Raw genomic sequence first — 20,862 nt, 5'->3', positions numbered from 1 at the left:
GTCCTGCCTATGTCTTTTTTTTTTTTTTTTTTTACTTTGATTTTTAAAAGGTACGTCCCAACCCCCCAATCTGTGATCCCCAGTTCAATTGAAGGGTTTTCCTGGGTACACTCTCAGGTCACCCATCAGTAAGCAGGGACTGGGTGCCTTTGGCTGTCTGGTGGGACGGTTTAGAGCAGTTCTTTGTTAAGAATAAAGGGAAATAGAGATTTATTTGAGTGTATTAAGAAATACACGTATTAAATTTAAGAAGAGGAGGATTCCTTTGAAATGGCCTGCTAAGCTGTGGATGATTGCTCATGAGTACTGTATTAAGGAAACGTGGAAACAATATCATTCCACTGAGGTTTGTTTTGAGTTTAAAAAAAAAATTTTACTGAATAATGTTTGGGTTTCTGTAGGGAAAGATGAGGGAGATATAACAGGTCTTACTAAACTGAATTTCCCAGTGGTCGGCAAGAGGGACACCATCTCCTCTGGCTTCGGGTACCCCCGGCTTGGCTCCACACGATGGAGGCTGCTCTGCCCCACCTGGCCTGAGTGTGAGTCCGGCTGCTCCTCCAGCCACGCACGGAGGGACGTGGTGAGGACTTGATTTTTTGTGTGGACACACTGGAATTTGTTGTTGATAGGAGAACTTAATTTGGGCTCTCTTGGAAATCACTGGGCTTGTCAGGCCAGGCTGACTGCTGAGCAGGTCCCTGCAGTCGCCTGTGACCAGAGGTCACATTTGGCAAAAGCAGCCCTGGGAGTGGGAGGCAGACAACAGCGTCCCTGGCCAGGCAGGCTTCCAGCACGCAGGCTCTCTTCCGAGTACTGCCAGGCAGTCCTGTACCCCAGATCCATACAGTGACTCCTCAGATGTGTGAACTGTTTCCTCAAGCAACACAGCAATTCTTTGTCCTGGTCATTGGGAGAGGGTTTGGCCAGACAGCTCAAAATGAGGATGGCAGGTGAGGCAGCACCTGGACTCAAACCAAGGTGGGAGCGTGGCAGGTGGGGGAGTTCAGAGCAAGGGTTACAGCTCCAAGGCCTGTCTCACTGCCAAACTCATACCCAAAGGCTGAATCACAGGCTGCACAGTGGCTGGGATGGGGGTCTCAGGCTGGGGAGGTTGGGGGGCCCACTTTAGTCCTGGGGCACAGCAGGCAGACGAGCACCTTCTCCAAACGTTTCTGAACCCTGATGGTACGGGGCACAGGCGGCGGTGAGCAAGATCCGGTTCCTCACAGGTGGCCTGTGGGCTCCAGGGCAGGACGGACAGTCCAGGTGGGGACCGTCCTGGCGTGACTGGCTCTGCATGATGTGGCCTTGGGGACAAGGTGGTGCTCTGAGTAGTGTTAAAGGTCGAGTGGGTGCCAGGCGGACAGGGCCATTGGTCTGCAAAATGAGAGCACGAGTTTGGATGGATTTCAGCATGAACCCGTCATGCCAGCCTTTGTATGTCTTGAGAGTTAACACTGAGTTCCCACATCATTCAAGTGTCTGCAGACATGATTTGCTTTTCGGACACCTGGGGCTCGTGGCAATGTGCATGAAGGCCTCGGAGGTGGAGAAGACAGATGAGGGTGGCCAGTCAGCAGGCCAGCCAAGACGTGGTTGGGCTGAGCAACTGGCAGTAGTGGGAGAAGCTGAGAGGTTGGGTCACCTGGCTGTTGGGGAGGGAAGCAAGAGGAGAGAGAACAGAATGAAAGTTCGGGGCCGGGACGGTGATTTCTGGCTTGGGTAGACGTTGGGTCGTAGGGCCAGGTGGTAACCACACAGGAAGGCGAGTGGCAGATTGCATGGCAGTAATGCAGCCAAGCCAGACGTGTTTGTGTGTTCTCAGAACAGGGACTTAAAGGTGTGAGAAGGTGATGGTGAGCTCTGAGTCTTCCGATTAAGAAAAGTCCAGGTGTCTGAATAGCAGGGAGCCAGGTGGGCCTCCATTGGGAAGCTCTGGCCCAAAAGGGGTCCCTAGCAGTGAGCGTGACCTTCAGCCCAGGGAGGGCCCGGTGGCACAGCGGAGTGTGGAGGGCCGGCATGCCCGTCCCTGCCCTGAGTCTCAGCAGTGCGGGGCCTCAGTGTTGTCAGGACCTGGGTAAGCGAGGAGCTGGTAACCCTCTCCCCAGGCGGCCGTGAGAGTGGAGCAGACGGTGCCCAGGTGTGGTGGTGGTCTTGGCTTTCGAGCCCTGCACTGGCTCTTCCCTTTGGCCCAGGCTTAGGCCTGGGGGCCCTGTGGGCGCATTTCCCCCAGAGCCCACCTGGCTGGCCCCTCCTGCGCCTTCTGTCTGCACTCTGCATCAGGACCAGCTAGCACTGTCAGAGAAGGACGTCACTGCCATGGGGGCTGCCGCCTGCATTAGGCTCCGGCTGCCCCTTGCTCGTGGCCAGTGAGGCTAATACTGCTACAAGAGTGAACAAAATCAGAATCTTAGGCACTGGTATTTAAAGCCTTTCCAGAGGATTCTCCTGGCAGCCTGCTGTTCAGGTCCTGAGTCTTAAATCAGCAAGCATCAGAATCTCGGGGGTGGGGGTGGGGGTGGGGGGAGTAGGGGGCACTGCTTTTAAAACACAGGCTGTTGGGCCCCATCCCCTGCCATTCTGATTCAGCAGGCCTGGGTGGGGCCTGAGAATTTGCATTTCCAACAGTTCCCAGGGGAAGCTGACCCTGCTGCCGGGTGGGTCCATACTTGGAGACCCCCTGTTCTAATTCAGTGGTTCTCATCTGGAGTGGGCGTTTAGGAAGTCAGATGTATAGGTGGAAGATGGTGACCCCCGGCCCTCCATGGATCTAGACTGGGTGCTGCTGGAAGAGGCACGCACCCCTTGCCCCTCGCTTGGCTGGTACAACCTCTTCTGCCGCTTGGGGGACCTTGCTCCAGTAAATATCCCGCCACCTCCTGTGTCTTGCTGCCGCCTTCTTATGAACGTGTTCAAGTGTCTGCCATCCTAAAAAAGCCCCTGGGGTCCCTGTCCCCTCCTGTCCACCCTCTCCCTCTACTAAACTTCAGTTCTCAGAGTCTGCCTTCTGCCCTCATCCTTCCACCCAGGGATCCAATTCCCAAACCTCACGGGCACTTGCAATGACTGCTTTTCAGGACTTAGCCCTGCCCACTCCTCTCCTGACGCACTCTTCTTTTTCTGTCCCTTAAATGTTAAATCTGTTGCATCTGGTGAGCCCAAGCTGTGTAATGTGCAGCCAGAATCAATCAACTCTAATCGATATATCCCACTGAACGTCTTCCCCGGATGTCCTGGCAAGTTCACAGCCTAACAGAATCCATCATTTTGTCTGCTGCCCTCCTCTCATCTGTGTCCCCCTCCTGTGTCCCTCCCATGCCCAAAGGCCACTATTTCCCCCACTGCCAAAGCTGGAAACGTGGCCACCACCCTCAGCAGCTCCCTCCCATCTTTCTACCTGGCTATCTTGAAATTACTTCTCTCTTTCCTGTCCCCACTGCTTGGCTCCCAGTTCGAGCCACCACCATTTTTCTCCTGGACTCCAGTAGTTTCCTAACCAGTTCAACCTCCAGGACTTGCTTCCCGCTTTACTCTCCTGGCTCCCTATCCAGGGTTTCCTGGACAGCCCTTTGAGACAAGAAATCCTAGTCGAATCACTGCCCAGCAAGGTTTCCCCTACTTGTCAGATATCAGGCTCCTGTCTTCGGTGATCTAGACCCTACCTGCAGCTTTCCACTGCCCCCGGAAGGCCAGCGGCTCTGCAATCCCTGGAAAGCACTCGGTAAGGGAAAGGGACCTCCGCCAGGTGCCCAAGCTTGGAGTGTGCTTTTTCTGATGGTCTTTGCTTAGCCTAGTGGCTAGTGTTTCTGCTTTAAAAGGGTTAAGGTAGGTTGGAGGAGGTTTGAATTCTGACTCACTATGGAAAGGAGACCAGAGTGGGACTTGAGACCCGTGTGATAATGGTGGCCACCACATGTCAGCAGCGGGAGTTGGGCCAGCTACGTCCCCTCTTCATGGTGTCCTCCGTAAGATGGAGAGGTTAAGTCGAGAAGTAACCGTAACTGCCATCATGCCTTCACTGGCTTTACTCCTGAAGTGGTAGGACTCGGCTGCCAAATATCCATTGCATGTTGTGGGAGAAATGCCGTCACAGAACTGCTGTCCCTTAAGCAGGTTTGAGGAATTTAGGTGGCATCACACCTTAATGGGGCCAGATTTTAACATACAGAAGCAAAGAGCATGGCAAACGCTTGCCAAGAGAGGTGTACAGGGGATTCAGGTGGCTTAATTCTAACCTGGTGGCTTTCTCGCTGCTGTGTGGTCAAACGACTATATCAACCTTCCTCATCCCGGGCTGAGGGCCAGATTGTTAGAATGCACCTTAATGTGGTTTTCTGCTCTTACGGTTAGTATCAGTGATCTGTGTTTAATGCACTTTTTTCTCCTCTCTGACATGTATTACTCTCCTGTTTTGTGTCTTACGTGGCTACAGGTAGGTACTTCTTGTTGGTAGGGCCCAGGAAATCCTTGTTGAGTGAGTGGCTGGAAAAGCCACGAGGAAGTGTGGTCTGTGACCATCATTTGGACTCTGCTCAGAACATGGCCAGCCCAACCCTCCATCAATGCTGGTGGCTCAGAAATTCTCCTCCATCAGTTCTCCTCGACGTTAACTTTCTTTGAGCTCCGCTCCCCCTTTGTTTTTGTCACAAGTGAAAACACTTGGGCAAAATCTGGCGGGAACTAGAGCATCAGCCTATCTATTTGAATTGAAAGTCTGAACTGCGTGGCATGTCGCCAGCTGTCTTTTGGGTAGCATGGGAACAGTTGGTGACAGCTGGATACAATCAAGTTCCATTACAAACAGATTTTAAGTACCATTCACACACACAAGAAATTGCAAGCTTTAGCAAAATAAAATCGGGGTTTTCAAAGCAAGACAATGCCCCCATCTCGGCCTGTGGGAGTGATTTGGTTTGTGGCTTCTTACATGTGTGAAGCACCCTTTCTTCCCCAGAGCACTACTTCCCTCCCTCCTGTCTTGAATCCTCTGGTGACTCAGGGTTAGAAAGTAGTGGGGACAAAACAGACAGGTGGTGAACATCAGGGAGGGCTTGGTGCTCCACTGTGGTGAAGGAAGACAGCAGATCAAAGCAGGGTGATTCTAAGCATCCTAATGCCAAGCCAGAACTGACTAAATGCAGCTGGATCACTGAGTGCGCACATCCCAATGAAAGAGTACACTGGGGCCCAAGCGTGGGGGCCCGAGCATGACTCCCTGCTCTAATGTCATCTGTGGAAGTCGACAATCTGGTGAAATCAATGAAGATTAAGCTCGTAAAACCAACAGAATCGGCCTTTTAGAGGAAGGTTGCAGTCTATACAAGAGAAGTGTCTGATTTCTGAAATCATTCCAAAGAAGCATGTGGGGGATGTGCCTTAGACTCTCAGGAGACATCAAGATTCTTTACCAAAGATGGTCAGTTTGTGAGGTTAGGAGGCACGCTTGTGAATGGGCAATTAACCACCAGAAGGTTGGGCCAGAGCTGCACCCCTGAGAGGACATAAAGATTACGGTTTGTTAGGTTGATATGTTGAAATCCATCTCATTGAACAGAAACACCATCAGCTATGTAGAGGTCGAGCAGAAGACAGCAACAGATCTGTCATGAGATCGACTGAGCAGGAATCAGGATTTTGTAGGCAGAGGCTGTATTTTGTAAGTGGGAAACAGGACTGGGGGTTGAGGCATTTTCCTGGGTTACGAGGCTACTCAGAAGCAGATCTGGAATGAAGGCACCGAGTTTCCTCCATTTATTCCTTTTCCACTAGAGATTTCTTTGTTGTCTAAAACAATTGAGAAGTCCTGGGAAGCATATCTGAGGGTTGGCCTGCAGTGAAATAGGCTGTTGAGAAGGGTCACACCATCCCCCATGGAGGTATTCCAAGAGATGTCCCATGACCTTTCAGGAAGATTGCCAGGGCCCTGGGCTGAGCTCTGTCCCTGCAGCCCCTGGGGATAGCCTGTTCTGTGAGGTGTACAGTGAGATGTACACCACGAGAGTCCTGGACTATCCCTGCATCTAGAGTGACCCTGAGGTCCCTTCCAGCTGAGGCCTTTGTCATCTTTACGGCTAGCAAAAAACCAGAAAAGAGCTTATGCATCTGGAAGTGGCTAGAAAAGTGTTTTTGTCTAATTAAAAAAAAAAGTAACACATTCATGTATTTAAAAAAAACAGCACAGATCTCCATCTCCCCTCCACCTAGTTTATTCCTGTTAACTTTCTGTGTATCCTTCCAGGAAAAAATGTTTTTTTCAAAAAGCAGCACATAGGTATTTACATGCAGTATTTGAACAGACAAGTGTAAAGTAGTCACCACTGGGAATTAACATACACTAAAATTGTCCCTAAAGGTTGTGAGCTATTACTGTAGACAGGTGAAGGGACAGCTGGTGGGGGGGAGGGGAGTGGGCAGCGGCAAAGACAAGTTGGACTCCGGGTAGGGCAGGGGGTGGGTGGGAGGGGCTCCAAAGGCGAGTTCTGTACCTTTTACCCGCTTTATGACTGGTCGAAAACTCCCAAGAGGTCCAGGGAGCTCCATGGAGTTCGGAGGAAGTGCTCTGTGTATGGAGGGCAGAGCCATGAGTCATTAGAGGGGGACCCCCTGCTTTCTGGGGCTATCATTCTCCAGCATTGAGATTTTCCTTTTTGTCACAAAAAGGCCTCCAAGTTTCCAGACTCATTTGGTCCCTTCTTGCATTCTCCTGTTGCCTTTTAAGCGATTATTTTATAGCGTCAAGTGGGAACACGGTGGGTGGGATTTAGCCTGGTATGTTGGGAGGTGTCCTGCAGAGGGCGCACGACCTGGGCCTGCCTCAGCGCTGTGCTCTGGCCCCTGGACTTCCTCGGGCTGGTTTTCCCTCCCTGAGCGTTCATGAGACAGGATGTTATCCCAGGGCCTCCCCAGTTCACTCATTTACCCGTTTGCTGATTACTTCAAGCTGTTAAGGAGTCCAGCACCTGGATCTCGAAGGTCTCACGCTGGCAAAGGGCAGCTCAGTTTACCAGGAGGAGGGGGACTGGTCCACTCAGTGCAAGCAAATAAAACATGTAGGGAAGTTTAAAAACGTCTGAAATTAAGAGGTGCATAGATTAGGGTCACGAAAATCTGAAATGATGGGAGATGAGGTGCCTCCCTTTGAAACTTGATGCAGGTAAATTCAGAGGATAAACAAAACGAAGTATAAAGGCAGTGAACTCATAACATTTATTGTGTTAAGATTCAGACACGGAAATAAATGAATCCAAACGCTCTGCTCTGCCGTAAGACCGGGCCCTCCCTGGCAAGCTGGGGAGGGCCTGACTTTAAAGGTTGGCGTCAGCGAGGACCACCAGCTCTCCAGCTGCGGGACACGACTTTGGGCTGTCGCGGGCGGCCGGGCGCGGCATGTGGGCCGATCAGGAGCGCGACCGCGAGGGTCTGCGCCACTCCGCCCAAAGCAAACCTGCCCGGGGCCGCGGGCCGTGGGCGGGGAGGAGGGCGGGGCCTCAGCTGGGCGCCTGGGCAGGGGTGGGTACGTGGGCGCGAGCGGACGGTGGGCGGGGCCCCGGGGCGCGCTTGCGCAGGCGCGTGCCGGAGTAAGCCGCGTGCCGAGGCTGAGCGCGCGCGTGGGCGGTGAGGCGGGGCCTCCGGCCATGGGGCGTAGCCAGGAGGGGGCCCTTGCGCAGGCGCTTGCCGGGAGGTGGCCACGTGCCGGGCTGTGTGTGCGGGTGGGCGGCAGGGCGGGGCCTGGCGTCTGGGGGCGGGGCCTGGGGCGCGTGCGCAGGAGGGGGCCGGGCGGTGGCAGGCGGGGCGCCCGGCGGGAGAGAGGGGACGGCAGCGGGCGCGGGCCGGGGGCGGGGCTCCAAGCCGGACCGAGGCTAGCAGGACGGCGCGGCGGGACGCGAGGGCAAGCGGGGACCCTGGCGCGGAACCCGGCACGGCACCATGGAGGAGGACGACAGCTACGGTCAGTGCGGCCCGCGGCCCTGCCGGACGCCCCCTCCGTTTTCCGGCCCGGCGCCTCCTCTGGAGGCTCAGGTTTCCCGGGGACAGTGGTGCGGGAAGCGAGCCCAGGGCGGCCGGACCGGGCAGGGGTCTCCGCAGGCGGGGGTCACCGGGGCCTGGAGGCCGAGGGCTGAGGGGCGCCGAGGGACGCCGGGGGTCGCCGGGGACTAGAGGCTGAGAGGCGCCGAGGGACGCCGGGGGTCTTCGGGGCGAGGCCCGGGGTCGCAGGGCAGGGGTTACCGGGGTGGGAATGCCGAGGGCTGAGGGGTGCCGGGGTTCTCCGGGCCGGGGGCCGGGGGTCGCAAGGCCGAGGTCGCCGGGTCCCGGGATGTGGGTCACCGGGGCGCGGTCGCCGGACGCTGACGGTGCGCAGGCCCGACTGTGCCCCGCGAACGTTCGCGCTCCCCGAGCTTGACGGTCAGCCCCGTAGTTTCCGGCCCTTCTTGGTATTCGCAAGTTGTGTGCCCCGGTTCGTGTCTTTGTTCAGAAACGAAAACGAGAGAACAGCAAACGACCCCGAAACGGATGGGCTTCGCCCGGGTCGCTCCTGGGCTGGGTTACCGGTGCCGTAGGGCGCTGTCCGGCCCCCTGGTGCCCGGGCCCCGGCTGGTCCCTGCTGGTCCCTGCTGACCGCGGCGACGTGGTGAACCTGCCGCCGATCCTAAACGCCTGCTGCGAAGCCCGAAGGTGCAGGAGGAAAGCCGAGTTCACATTCTGGTCTGTGCAGAGACGCCGCACCAGTAATCACCCCACAAGCAGCCCCAACTTGGCAAAAACTAAGTTTCTAAATTCTGCGACCCTTATCCAAGGAACTGTTGGCCGTCAGAGAGGGGATTCCTCCCTCAAATGGCTTGAAATTGCAGGGGTTGCAGAAGGTCATTTGAAATGCTTTATTAACATTTTATTCATAAGGAATTTAAGAAAGAATGGCAAATAGAACCAGTGGTGAACTTTTGTGGTTTTGGTAGAGTGCAGATACGGCGCGATTTAAAGCGTTTATGTGGTGAAATGGAACCAAGCCCTGGTTTATTGACTAACGCAGGTTGCACGGTTTTCTGTTTATCTACAAGTCAGGAGAGGAACTGCTGACTGGCAGGGAGGTGGGTTAACGACGCGCATCTTGACCCTGAGCCACCGTCAGAGGAATGTGCAACTGCTCCCAAGACCGCTGGCCGCCTGACGCCCAGAGTACCGTAGGACTGGGTGCCCATCAGGTGTCCTCTAATTAGCTTCCATGTAAAAGCCGTGTGTGCTTTTCTTTTGTGATTGGGGAAAAAAAATCAGCCCGTGGCTGTTCCCAAAGGATGTTTCCACTCCTCCAGACCTGTCTCTGCCCAGAAGAAAAGCCTCCTCAGCTTGGCCTCTGCTGTGTTCTCTCCCTTCCCTTGCCTGGTAGTTTCTGGCACATCCTAGTGTGCTGAACTTTCTTCTTGTCCTTTCCTAGTGTTCTTACCCTCCAGGCGAGGCAGGAAGCTGCTGGTCTGGTTGCTTTTTAATACAATGATTGCTTTGCCACCAGGCATGACATGAATTTGTACTTGAAAGGGGGTAATGGAAGCAGGGTGTTAACTTGTTTCCTGTGGCCGCTGTTAGACAGATTAAAACAAACTTGGAAGCTCAAAACAACATAAATTTATTATCTTAACAGTTCTGGAGGTTAGAAGTACAAATTCGGTCTCACTGGGCTAAAATGAAGGTGTTTGCAGGGCTGCATTCCTTTCTGGAGGTTCTAGGGGAATATCCATTTCCTTGGCTTTTCCAGCTTCTGGAGGCCACCTGTATTCCTTGGTTGGCGGCCACCTTCCAGGCATCAAAGCCAGCAGGTAGCATCTCCTCATTTCTCTCTGACCTCTGCCTCTTCTTATTAGGACCTTTGTGATTACATTGGACCCACCTGAATAATCCAACGTAAGAATCAGCAATCTTAATTCTGCACTGATAACCCCCCTTCCGCCTGGTAGGGTAACATCCATAGGTCCTGAGGATTAGGACATGGACATCTTTGGGGGCCATTATTCTGCTAACAACACATAAAGATGAGGAAGAAGTTTATTCTTCCTTTTTATACAATTTTAACAAATGATCTTATTTGTAATTTGCAGGAACTAAAAAGGATGAATTAAAGATTTCCCATCCATAGGGTTTACCACACAGAAAGTACCTAATAGCTTAACATCATAATTCAAAGAATAAGATTCCCAATATTTAAGGTTTGCCTTAATCTCCAGAATTGTGCGCTTCCCTTGCCTGTTTTTACCTTGAGAGATAAGAGCCTCTCATCTATTCAGAGTCCACATTTCCAAGGAAATGTGTTCTATAGACTCATGAAGTACAGAAAATGCAGTGTCAAGAGGTTGGTTCCCTCAGAACCTCAGTAGTTTCTCATGAGTCAGCCTAGGACACCACCACTGTTTTTAACATTGTGTCTTTGGAGAAACGGGTTATGACTTTATAGCTACCACTTTGGTATAAAAAGCTTTTGGGCCATAGCTCATGTACAATATGCTGAAGAAAGAGAAGGGGTCTTAGAGTTTCCCTGTTGAATTGAAGAAATTTTAAAAACCAACGCAGGCCTTTCTCCACTGCGTCCTCTTTGGTGTTGTGTGTGGATCCAGTCAATGACTGCACCTCTGCACTCAGAAGTCCTTCCTCCTGTAGACAGTCCCTGTAATACTGAATTGTCTGTTTGGAGGGTCTTACATCAGTAGACAGAGACAGTGTGGCTCAAACGACATAGGTGGTGGGATACACTCTACTATGAAGACCTGTGTGTGTGGAAATTAAGTCATTTTAAAGATGACTTTTCTTTGAAAAATGTGGAATGAATGGTTTTCTAAAACCTTAGTTGGCATTTTCAGAAAGATGTCCCCATTACTTGTAACTCGTTGGTCTTTATCCCTCCTGTTTCTTTCTAAACACTGTGAAATAATTGGGAGTTTTTTTTTTAGGGTCACAGCACTTTATTAGGTCACTGGACTTCCTAGACTTCACATTAGCAAAAGGAAGAGGTATTTTTTACCGTCATAGAATACTTTGCCTAAGAAAAGACTCAGTGACTATTCCTCTCAGGGACTTCTGAACTTAAGCAGACATTTTTAACCCTCACGCTGCCTCTTACTTGGCCTTGGTTTCTCCCTGAAAATGTGTCTGGAAGTTTTTAGGAACTTGAGTTTTTTGGAGGGTCCTTAGCTGTCTTGTGGTTCTCAGACACTTCTGATGCCAGGAATTGCTGCTCCAGAGGCTGCTGCTGTGTTTCTGGCCTCTCTCCGTCTCTCAGGGCAGGTTGTAAGGTAGAGACAGGCAGGGTCATCTAGTAGTAACAAGGGGAATGTTAGTGTTGACGATTTTGTATCACAGCTGTGACAAGATAGATTTGTGAGCATGAGTTCTTAAGATCAGTGCCACTCATGGCCTTTACTTCTCAAACACAGATTCTCCTCCTGCTTTTCATTAGCTTCTGACTTATCCTTACTCTGCAACAGGAGGGACAGGTGGCCTTTTAGAAATAAGCGTCTGTGCAAAAGAGGAGCTGTTGACCTTAACCAGGGCCTGCCTGCTATGGTAACATGAGGTGTGAGTAGTGGCAGGCATCGCATGCTGCGACGGGGACGACAGCGAGTGGGGAGCCCACCACCTTCAGGGCAGATAAGTTGTATCTTTGTGCCTCCAGAACAAGTGGGGGGCCTGGTTCCCAGAAGAAGCCGTTAGCAGCTGTGAGAGAATAATAGATTGAACCAGGTCCCATGTGGCAAAAGTTAATATTCAGTGAGCTTGGGTTTTTGTCTTCAGTTCTCCATCCCAAACAGAAACAAGAACACTTATCTGGATGTTTGACCCTGTGCCAAACCAATTTCCTTTGTTCTTCTATGATATTGATGACTTATATTGTTCTTAAATTTAGTTATTCACTTAATGATTTTCCTTTATTGAAAAGAATACATTTATATGAAGGCAGGGCTTTCTTAGAAAATGTGGAACATAATGTTATTGTAATTGTACATTTTATGGTCTTTAAGGTAGATTTCCAGGGGTGACATTAACCTATCAGAAGGTATAAACATTTTTATGGCTCTTGATGCAGGGTGCCAATTTGCTTTCCCAAAGATCTGTAGCCATTTACCATACCCTGTTCTTAGCGATGTATGGGGGTACACGTTCCAGTATCACTGCAAATGTGCCACCACTGGTGAGGATTAGCATTTGAAAGCTTTTCTTTAAACCAGTGTAGTGGTTACACAGTGGCACCTCATTAAGGCTATTGATTACCAGCTAGACTGAAACAATTTCTTTTGCATATTTGTATATTATGACCTGGCTATTCATGTGAGATGATGGTTTCCTTATTCACTTAACTGAACTCTTTTATGGCCTGTATCAGATCAAATGATTTATGTTTTTCTCACCAAAATTTTAATTATGGGGAAAATGTATTCTGAGTGGAGTTCAAATCAGATTTTGACCAACTGTAATAGTCACCTATTTAGCTTAATATTTTCTCTTAAAGACTGAAGATCTTTGAACCCATGTCTTCTGGCCAAACACAAATGTTTCCTTTAGAGGAGAAATCATGAGTTAAGTAGTTCCTATTGGTCTGGGTTATAATGATAAATAGTTTAGTGTGTGGGATGTTAAGGTTCATACCTCCTCCTTTCTAAATGTCCCATGTGTTAATCAAAAATGATCTTGTAACAGATCATTTCAAGGGTGACAACAGACATGTAGGTCACTTGGTGGGGGAGGAGGCTGGAGGCAAACGTGTGTGTCATGCTGGACAGTGGGCAGAGACTGGAAAGCTCTGACCTGACAGCCGTGAGGCTGGCTGTAGTTCCTGGAGCCTCTGCACCCCTCTCCTGCTCCCCCTGCGAGATGAACGTCTTGGACAGGGGCTCATGGCGAGGGCACTTGGCCTGGTCCTGTCCATTGGTTGCATTGCCACACTGCTCCTTGGTTGTCTCTCTCGATGTTGTTGCTTAGTTTCAGTTGCAATAATAGAGGCATGGAGGGGGTGGAAAATTATTTAGAAATGTTCAAAAAGTGAATCCCACATCCTCTGAAACTGCTGGTGGTGTTGTTTTGCTTCTCTCTTTGCACTAAAAAAAATGTAGTAGAAGTTGAAGGCTGTGTAGGGGATTTTTGTTACTCTTTATTATCCAGGATGGTGTGACATCATGTCTTTCTACTTTTGTGATCCTGAGGTGCTTCTGTGGTGCCTGACTCCTTTAGCAAAGGTTAGAATATTACCTTCCCTATGCGAGTCTTTACACATATTCCACTTTTTTTTTTTAAGTCTTCAAGAAGGTTTCTATTTCAGAAGCATGCCTTTATCTGGTATTATTACAATGTGTATGGTAATTATTAATATTGGGTATGAGTGATGGAATTGGTTTAATGCTACTTAAAAATCTTTCCTCGAGGAAAGGCAGCAGGGGTGAGAGAAAGGGGGGCTAACTGCAGGATGGGTCAGAGCCCTAAAATGGGTAGGATTTGGTTACCATGGTTTGGGAGGGACATGGCCTTGAAGGCATGTAAAGGAAGCAGGATTTAGATAAGGGCCAGGTCTCTGCTTCCAGGTGGCTGCTTGGAGAGCGTCTGGAGTTGGATGCAGGAGTTCTGGTTGGGACATACCGAGCTGGGGTGCTGAGGTCCACTTAGGGTGTTGGATTTGGAACTGGAAATGAAGAAATTACTAGCACCTGAGTGGAACCCAGAGCGGGCGTGATGGCACATGCTGCCTGAGGAGTGCTCCAAGGACCTCTTCTTAGGTGCACCACCATTGAAGGGCTGGGCAGAGAAGGATAAATATCCTTTTTCATTTAACTGAACTGAAAGGGAGACTTGCAGGAAAATATACATACGACCCTTTCAGGTAAGTAGTCTGAAAGTGGGCAGACAGGCCAAGGCTAGAAGGTAATGGACTTCTGTTTTTAATTTGGGGATACATGGGCCTGTTAACAGACTCTTTCTTATGTGCATTTTGAAAACTGTTCGTGAAGCAGTCCTGAATCACAGTGTTCATGCAGTGATGTCTGTAAGCCCTAAGCAGCACTGGGCTCATGTTTCATTTTATCTGTTTGGGCTTTTATTCAGAACAGCTGCCAGACTGCATGTGTTTTTGCAACCTAGTTGGCTTAAGTTACTTTTCTCTTATGTTCTGTTCCGCTGAATAACAGTTTCCAGTGGCCCTAATGACTGTTTTGATTTTTAGCTTATTCTTGCATTTTCAGCTGCCCGCTGGACATTACCACGTGGATCTTCCATCATCATCTCAAATTCCACATGTCGGAAGGTGGTCTGCCTCTTTCATTCTAGTTCCCTTCAGACTTTCCTAGTTTTTTACTTTTGTCACCATTTATTTATCACCCCAGTTATTCAGGTTTGGAAACACATTTGATTCCTTCTTTCTTGCTATCTGAGTTGTTTTCCAGCTGTCCATCTGTACAGCCTTTTTTTTTTAATCATCTTCTTTGTGTTAGGGTATTTGCTTGATGCTGGGGCTCTGAAAACTTTCAAGAAGCTCACAGTATAGGGCGCTGACAAGTCGAAAAATTTCAAGGCCATAAGACAGATACTCTGATGAGGATGTAAACAAATGCTGTAGGAGCCTGGAGGATTCCAGTTTTCAGTGTGCTTTGGCTGATAATAGTTTTGAGTAAAACACCCTACCTGTGATACCAAGGAGATGGGAGCATCGCAGAGCAGTGTTGTCACTGTATCGTTAGCTGCTGGCTGTGCGCCAAGTTCCCCGCTGAACACTTCCCAAGCCCTCACTTCATGGTCATCCTGGGCGGGAGAAACAAGGGGCATGCGCACGTACATCGAGGGGACGGGGACGCTGGGTGGCAGCCACAGAGGCGACCTCACTGATCAGTGGTGGAGTGGATTTCTCAGACTCCAAAGCCCGTGTCTTGATCACTTCTGCTGTACTGCCAGCTCACTCTTACGTTCCATTGCTCATACCCCTCTCTTAACTTTAATATACTTACACTTTTATATAGCTTGTATACTTTTTATAAACCTGTCTTTCTTCTGGAATTGGGGTACAGAGTTCCATCTTCGTATAGTTTGAATAGTTTTTTGGTTAAAACCTATGTTGCAGGTTATTAAGCAGATTTATGTTGAAGAAGCCCATTGTTATTCAGAGGGTCAAGATCAGAGGAATTTGTGGGATCATGTAGACAGGCCAGTTCTTTCTCAGTCTGTTGGATAGTATGGCGTAGAGATCAGTGTCTTCGCCCAGGGCTTCTGGTGGGCTGGGGTTGGTGCTGCGGCAACAGCAGTTACTCAGCCTGGCCTTTGATGAGTCCCTTGAGCCAGAACACATTTTGTGGTTGGGAAACTCAGGTGAGTAGGTAAAGGTTAGTGTTAGTAATCCTGCCTCTTACAAATCTGTCCTGGAACTTGCCTCAGCCAGGGACCTTTTCATGTCACTCTGTGCCTTTTTCACCCTTTGCGACAGAATATAAAGGGCTAGTGAAAGAAGAAATTTGACAGTGAAACAGGAGAACCCGCTGGGCAAGAGTATTTCTTCAGGGGAGTGACAGTGCCTCCCCGTGTCGGCCCACCCACGGCTCTGAGCGTGCAGCCTGTCTCCTGTCCGAGGGGAGGCTGCTTTTGAACAGGGCCTCGTCAGGCTGAGTACTCTCGTGGGGTCACCAGTGATTCTGACTCAAGACTTCAGCTTTGAAGGTTCAAACTCAGACTCTGGGGCCTAACTAACTGACCAGCAAGAATGCCAAGTTATTTCTGTGCTTGAAGGACTTTTCAAACTTGGCTTCTGTCGTTGGGTTCTCGGCCCAGCTGTGCCTGCCAGGGGACTGTGGTGCAGGACACCAGGGAGCTGGGACACGTGTGTGCTCATTCTCACACCTCCTGGCTTTCACCTCCTGTGGACCGTCACTGTCAGGGCCGCCCCTGACCTGACTAGGAGCTGGTGTCAGCTTCTGAGTGCCGAAGCCCTCCTGGCCCTCTGTGTGGCATGGCAGACAGTGTCCCCTCGAGGATGGCTCTCCTCCCTTCTGCACGGTGATTCTTACCAATGGTTGACCTTCAGCCTATTCAGTAACCTTGACGGAGACTTCCAGTTTTTCCTGTGTGCCCAGACAAAGCATGGAGGAAATGAAATTCAGAAAAGATTCCTAGGACTGGAATTGAAAGATTACTTTATGGATTTATAATACACCCTCCCCCCGCCAAGCAAGTAGGGATTCCACCCTAGACCTTGTGGTCTGACCCCAAGAAGCCCCCACTTCTGGGTGTGTTCCATGGTGCACAGGCTCCCCAGGAGGTCTGGCCCCTGGAAGGTGACCACGCCTTCTGCCCTCCCCAGTCAGCAGGGCCTTTCTCTCTCTGTTCTCTGGGCTTGGGATGCACTTCGCCCAGATCTCACGGTTAATCTCCTCCCTCACTTAGCAGCCTTTACTCAAATTCCTCCTCTGCCAGTGAGGCTCACCCAAATCGTCCAATTAACTAAGCAACCCCTCGCTGCCACCAGTTACATCGGCACATGTGGTCAGGCCTCTCCAGCGCAACGGGAGCTCCACGAAGGCAGGGGTCTTCATCTTTTGTTACCAGATGCCGCGCCGAAGGCCTGAGACAGGGCCCGGAGCTTTGTGGCTCTCAGAGTCTGTTGGATGCATTGTTAAAGCCACTCCCTCTCCCCTGTTTTTAATATGGAAACTGGTCATTGAAATTGCTCCTGTCAGCTTGTGAGTTGCAGTTGAAATTAGAATTTAGCTCTTATCTCACATGTATATAAAGCCCTATTTTCGTTCTTGTTGTTTTGTGGTTTATTTGGGTGGGGGCTTGGTTCTTGCTGCAACTACTTGTGATAATCAGGAAGTTCGTCACTACTGACTTGCTGGCAGGGTTATGGGGATGCTTTTTATGCATCCAGTTCTCAATATAAATCTTTAAATGAAACATTAAGGCAGTAAATATGATTCTATTCTTGAAAGATGAGTGTGGCAAAGGAATTTCCTTAAGAGGGGCTAATATAACCCATAGTACAATGATTTATAGTGTGCAGTATTTATTTTGGGAATATTAAGGTGCTTGACAAATGCATGTTACCTAATTGGTATCTTGGTAGAAAGCTGCTTTGATTTGGGATCTCCTCTGGACATGCCCTTAACACCATAGACAAAAGAGGAGGCTTTACTTGGAGTGTTTTATAACTGGAGCTGCTATAACAAACTTTCACAACGTTAGTAGCTTCAAACAAAACAAATGTATTATTTTACCATTCTGGGAGTCACAGATCTGGAATGGGTCTCACTGGGCTAAAATCAGGATGTCAGCAAGGCTGGTTCCTTCCGGAGGCTCTAGGGGAGCATCTTTCCTCGCCTGTCCCACCGTCTGGAGGCCACCTGTGTTCCCTTGGTGCGCAGCCCCTCCCATCCTCAGAGCCAGTGTTGGCCTCAAGTCTTTCTCCCAGCACGACCCTTGACACTGACTCTCCCGCCTCCCTCCTCCACTTGGAAGGACCCGCGATTACACTGTGCCACCTGGATAATCCAGGATGCTCTCCCATCTCCAGGGCAGCTGGCTGCCAACTTCAGTTCTGCCTGCAACCTTAGATCCCCTCGGCCGTGTAATTTAACAGACCCACATGTAGGGATTAGGATGTAGACGTCTTTGGGGGCTTTCATTCCGCTGACCACATCCACCAGGTGCTCTTGTCCCTAGGATGTTTCCAGTGAGGACAGGCAGTTCAATCCTTTGTGCACGGAATGTTCCACGTGGATGAGGATTACAGTATCAGTGCAGACTTTGTTGAGCATCTGTACTTTTAGAGAGCAGGGGAGAGGTCGGGGACACCATGTGCAGAGCAGCGGCAACTTAGACCCGGGCCTGTTGTCTCTGCTCACCACAGGCCTTTCTGTTGTCAGATGACCAGGACAGAGAAAGTCTTCGGTCACAAGGCTGTGTTGTCGCTTCTCATTGTACTTGCTTTGAGAGTAAAGAGAATTTTTCCTCACCTCGGGTAGTAGAAACATCCCTGAACAGTGGAGCTTGATAGGAAAAAAGAGTTTGTAATTCTAGAAGGAGATATTGGCATGACGTTATTTGGTGATTATTTCCCAGACATCTGCCTTTTTTTCCTCACATCCTAGGGTGGACGTTGCGTTCTGTGGAGGAAGCTGGCCAGGTGCTATTATTTTTCATGGAGTCATGTTAAAGCTTCATTTAGTTTAATTCCCACCCTGAATAGATTTCAAGGATACAAAACCAAATTTTTGGCTAAGTGCTACTGTTCTTTCTCTTTCCCAATCTTGCTATAATCTCCCATTAAAAAAAAAATACATAACATAGAGTATGTATATATAGCACTCTAATAAGAGAAATTTAAACTTCTACTTTAAAAAATTACAAAAATAATACATCCTTATAGTAAAAACTCAACTGATAGAGAAAAGCATATGGTTAACAGCCACTTTTGGTTTTGAAGATTTTTTTTTTTAATAGACTAAGAAGTTTGAGCAATTTTAGTTATCTGTATTATCTATGAGGTCAGTTGGTTCACACACACACACACACACACACTCTCTCTCTCTCTCTCTCTCTCTCTCTCTCCCCCCCACCCCAACCACCTCCCCTCCACCCCCACCCCACCACCCACCTCTCTTCTAGCCTGCAGCAACAGGATTGAAGAAAACAGTCCCTGTGAGACTTAGTTGCACTTGGAGATAACAGGAGTTTTAGAACTGGACTCAGAAGGTGGAGAGCTCACGTGTCGGAGAACATGGGAACGAGGACATGTGCAGTAGTGTCACTGTGAGAGTGGAAACCTGGAAAGCGCTAAATTCATCAGTAAGGAGAGAGTGCCCTGTATTGTTGTGTATTTTGTTATAGAATATCAGGTTCCCTTTTAAAAAGGATACCTGCTTGTACAGGCATGGTGGATAACCATATGATGCTGAGTGAAAAAATAGGTTACTTATAAAGCATCCTGTTTATTAAAAAAATAGGTGTTTTGTCAACTCACATTGCTGTGTGCAAAGAAAAACCTCAATAACCTTTGTAAGGATTTGAATCAAACACTGAAACCAGAACAAAACTGTGGAATTTCCTGATTTTTTGGCTTTTAGGCATCCAAATTTGTAAAATAGCCATGTACTCGTCCCAGATGGATACCTTTTGTAGTTGGAGAGGGCAGGTGTCCTAGGCAGGCGAACAAGCCAGTGTGGCTGTTTAACCTACCTGTCTGACACTTGCAATCTGATTAGAATCGTGGCCCCCATACCTGGCTCATCTGCAGAATTGAAAGGGTGAGGTATTTTTAAAAGCCCCACTCTAGCCACATCTGCTGAGCCAGGATCCTCCAGGCTGGGATCCAGGAATGAATGAATGCATACACACACGCATTTTCAAAGCCCCTAAATTTGAGGAACCCAGATGTAGAAGATCTGCAACCTCACAGTACTCTCCTCTGAGACATGTTGCACTCCCTGGCTTCGGTCGAACCAGAGATGCTTGCCTCCGTTTCCCAGGTTGGTTGTGTGAATTGATGGGGTGAGGATGTGTGTCCAAGACTGTAAAAGGGCTGGCTGAGTGTTAAATGTGTCTCCAGCTATAACCAGCTGTTTGATGTGGTTTTGCTTTAGGCCATCCAGATTCCCCTTAGAGGGCTTTGGGCTTCTAAGCAGGGGTTTTTAAGTTTTTCCACAGATAAAAGAGGCAAAAAAAATAACCAAGCTTGGTTTTCTTTTTTTTTTTACTCCTTTATTATAGCTGCCAGGTGTATCGGCCTCCCCAGTTCAGCGGCCCGAGTGTCTGTGTGGTTTTAGTTACACTCCTCTTAGATGACACCTCCCCTCTGTGTTGCTCTGTTGCTAGGCCACCCCTGGATGGTGCCATTGAACAGGCCTGCTCTGTCCCACTGAGGAAGTGACCCAGAAAGATCCTGCTCCTTTCCCACTGGGACCAGGGACATGAGGCCTGCGAACCGAGTCTGGCCTCCTTGCAGAAGCGCCTTCTGAGTAGCTTTCAGTCTCTCCGTGGGCTGTTGGCAGATAGTCTGGAAGTTAGGCCACTTCACATGGTATGCTAGGATTGGCTGCAGTTGTATATGTCTTCTTACTGTAGCACTTGGGCAAACTTTGAAAACAATTATTGTTATGGATAATTTCAAACACATGCAAAAGCAGAGGGAAGAGTGTGATGAACCCCCTGGATCCATCGCCATGAACATTTTTGTATACTTTTTTTTTCAGTCTTGTTTTCTATGCGTATTCCTACATGTTCTCCTGTCTTAAAGTTCTTTTTGGAAAATGTAGGATTAAAAAATAAACCTAAAAATTAGTTTCAGTCATTCTGTGGAATGCTTTGTAGCTTGCTCTTTTAAACATAGGTGCTTTTTTTCTCTGCCATTAAAATTTATATATGGACATTTTTGTGGCATCTGTCAGGGAAAGACCCCATCCTCATAGAAGAAAGCAGGAGAAGAAAGATTCCAGAGGAGAGGACAGGAAGACCAGCTGGCTCCCCACAGTTCCATGGGGGCTGGAAGCAGGTAGCAAGACCCACTGGGTCAGAATCAGACAGTTCATCACACACGGCCCGGCAGACAGCAGGATGTCAGCCTGGGCCCCAAGCCCCACGGAATGGCACGATGGGCCGGGTGATGGCCGTGCTTGAACCAGGATGGTCTGCAGAGAGAATCCAAGGACCAGGAACCTTCTGTAGTGAGCAGCAGGAGAGCTAGGCCCCTCCCCTGGGAGCCAGCAAGTTGTACTGTGGCCTCTTTGACCAGCCACATGTGACAGAGGGACTTGTGGCGATGCCCGGGCCCAGGGGTGAGCCGCCTTTGCCAAATGCAGCATTATGTGGATGTGCTGTCACTTAATTTTCTTTCCTTGGTTATTTAGAAGTTTG

The 20,862-nt window shown here is 49.4% G+C and overlaps 1 protein-coding gene across 1 annotated transcript in view; it reads left to right on the top strand.

Moving 5' to 3' along the window:
• Positions 1 to 7,791: 7,791 nt before the first annotated feature.
• The window catches only part of CYTH1 (cytohesin 1), a 72,367-nt gene continuing 59,296 nt past the window's right edge, over positions 7,792 to 20,862 (top strand). Inside the window, exon 1 of the mRNA XM_036910437.2 lies at positions 7,792 to 7,951. Within this exon, the coding sequence (XP_036766332.1) occupies positions 7,930 to 7,951 (22 nt within the window). The 5' untranslated portion in view covers positions 7,792 to 7,929. The remainder of the gene's footprint in view (positions 7,952 to 20,862) is intronic.

The sequence above is a fragment of the Manis pentadactyla genome, chromosome 4 (assembly GCF_030020395.1).
Source record: "Manis pentadactyla isolate mManPen7 chromosome 4, mManPen7.hap1, whole genome shotgun sequence".
Taxonomy (NCBI): Eukaryota; Metazoa; Chordata; class Mammalia; order Pholidota; family Manidae; genus Manis; species Manis pentadactyla.
This window is presented reverse-complemented; position numbering and strand designations above follow the sequence as displayed.